This window comes from Penaeus monodon, chromosome 32, assembly GCF_015228065.2.
Source record: "Penaeus monodon isolate SGIC_2016 chromosome 32, NSTDA_Pmon_1, whole genome shotgun sequence".
Taxonomy (NCBI): Eukaryota; Metazoa; Arthropoda; class Malacostraca; order Decapoda; family Penaeidae; genus Penaeus; species Penaeus monodon.
Genome location: NC_051417.1, coordinates 32081741 through 32081997, shown reverse-complemented (window position 1 = coordinate 32081997; position 257 = coordinate 32081741). Strand labels below are relative to the sequence as shown.

The following is a 257-nucleotide window of genomic DNA, read 5'->3' as shown; positions in this document are numbered from 1 at the left end:
CCCGAGCCAACTCACTCAGCCTGCACGAAGAAGCCCCCGAAGAGCATGATGGGGAGCGTGAGCGGCGTAGAGAGCACCAGCGCTGTCTGGTAGTTCTTGGCCAAACACGAGATCATGTAGCCTGTTGGGACGAGACATTTGGAGGCTTGCGTAAGGCGAGAGAGGCGACTGAACGATTGACTAGAACAGAAATGGATATTGCATATGCTGTTCATACGTATATACATACAGACACGCATGCGCAGACGATATTTATT

General features: G+C 51.4%; 1 protein-coding gene across 2 annotated transcripts in view; it reads right to left on the bottom strand.

The window, feature by feature from the left end:
• LOC119593818 (protein white-like) overlaps positions 1-257 on the bottom strand; it is a gene marked incomplete in the record, with an annotated part of 20205 nt that overhangs the window by 1764 nt on the left and 18184 nt on the right. For both annotated transcript variants that reach the window (XM_037942848.1, XM_037942847.1), the window contains 1 exon segment: positions 16-121. In XM_037942848.1, the coding sequence (XP_037798776.1) occupies positions 16-121 (106 nt within the window).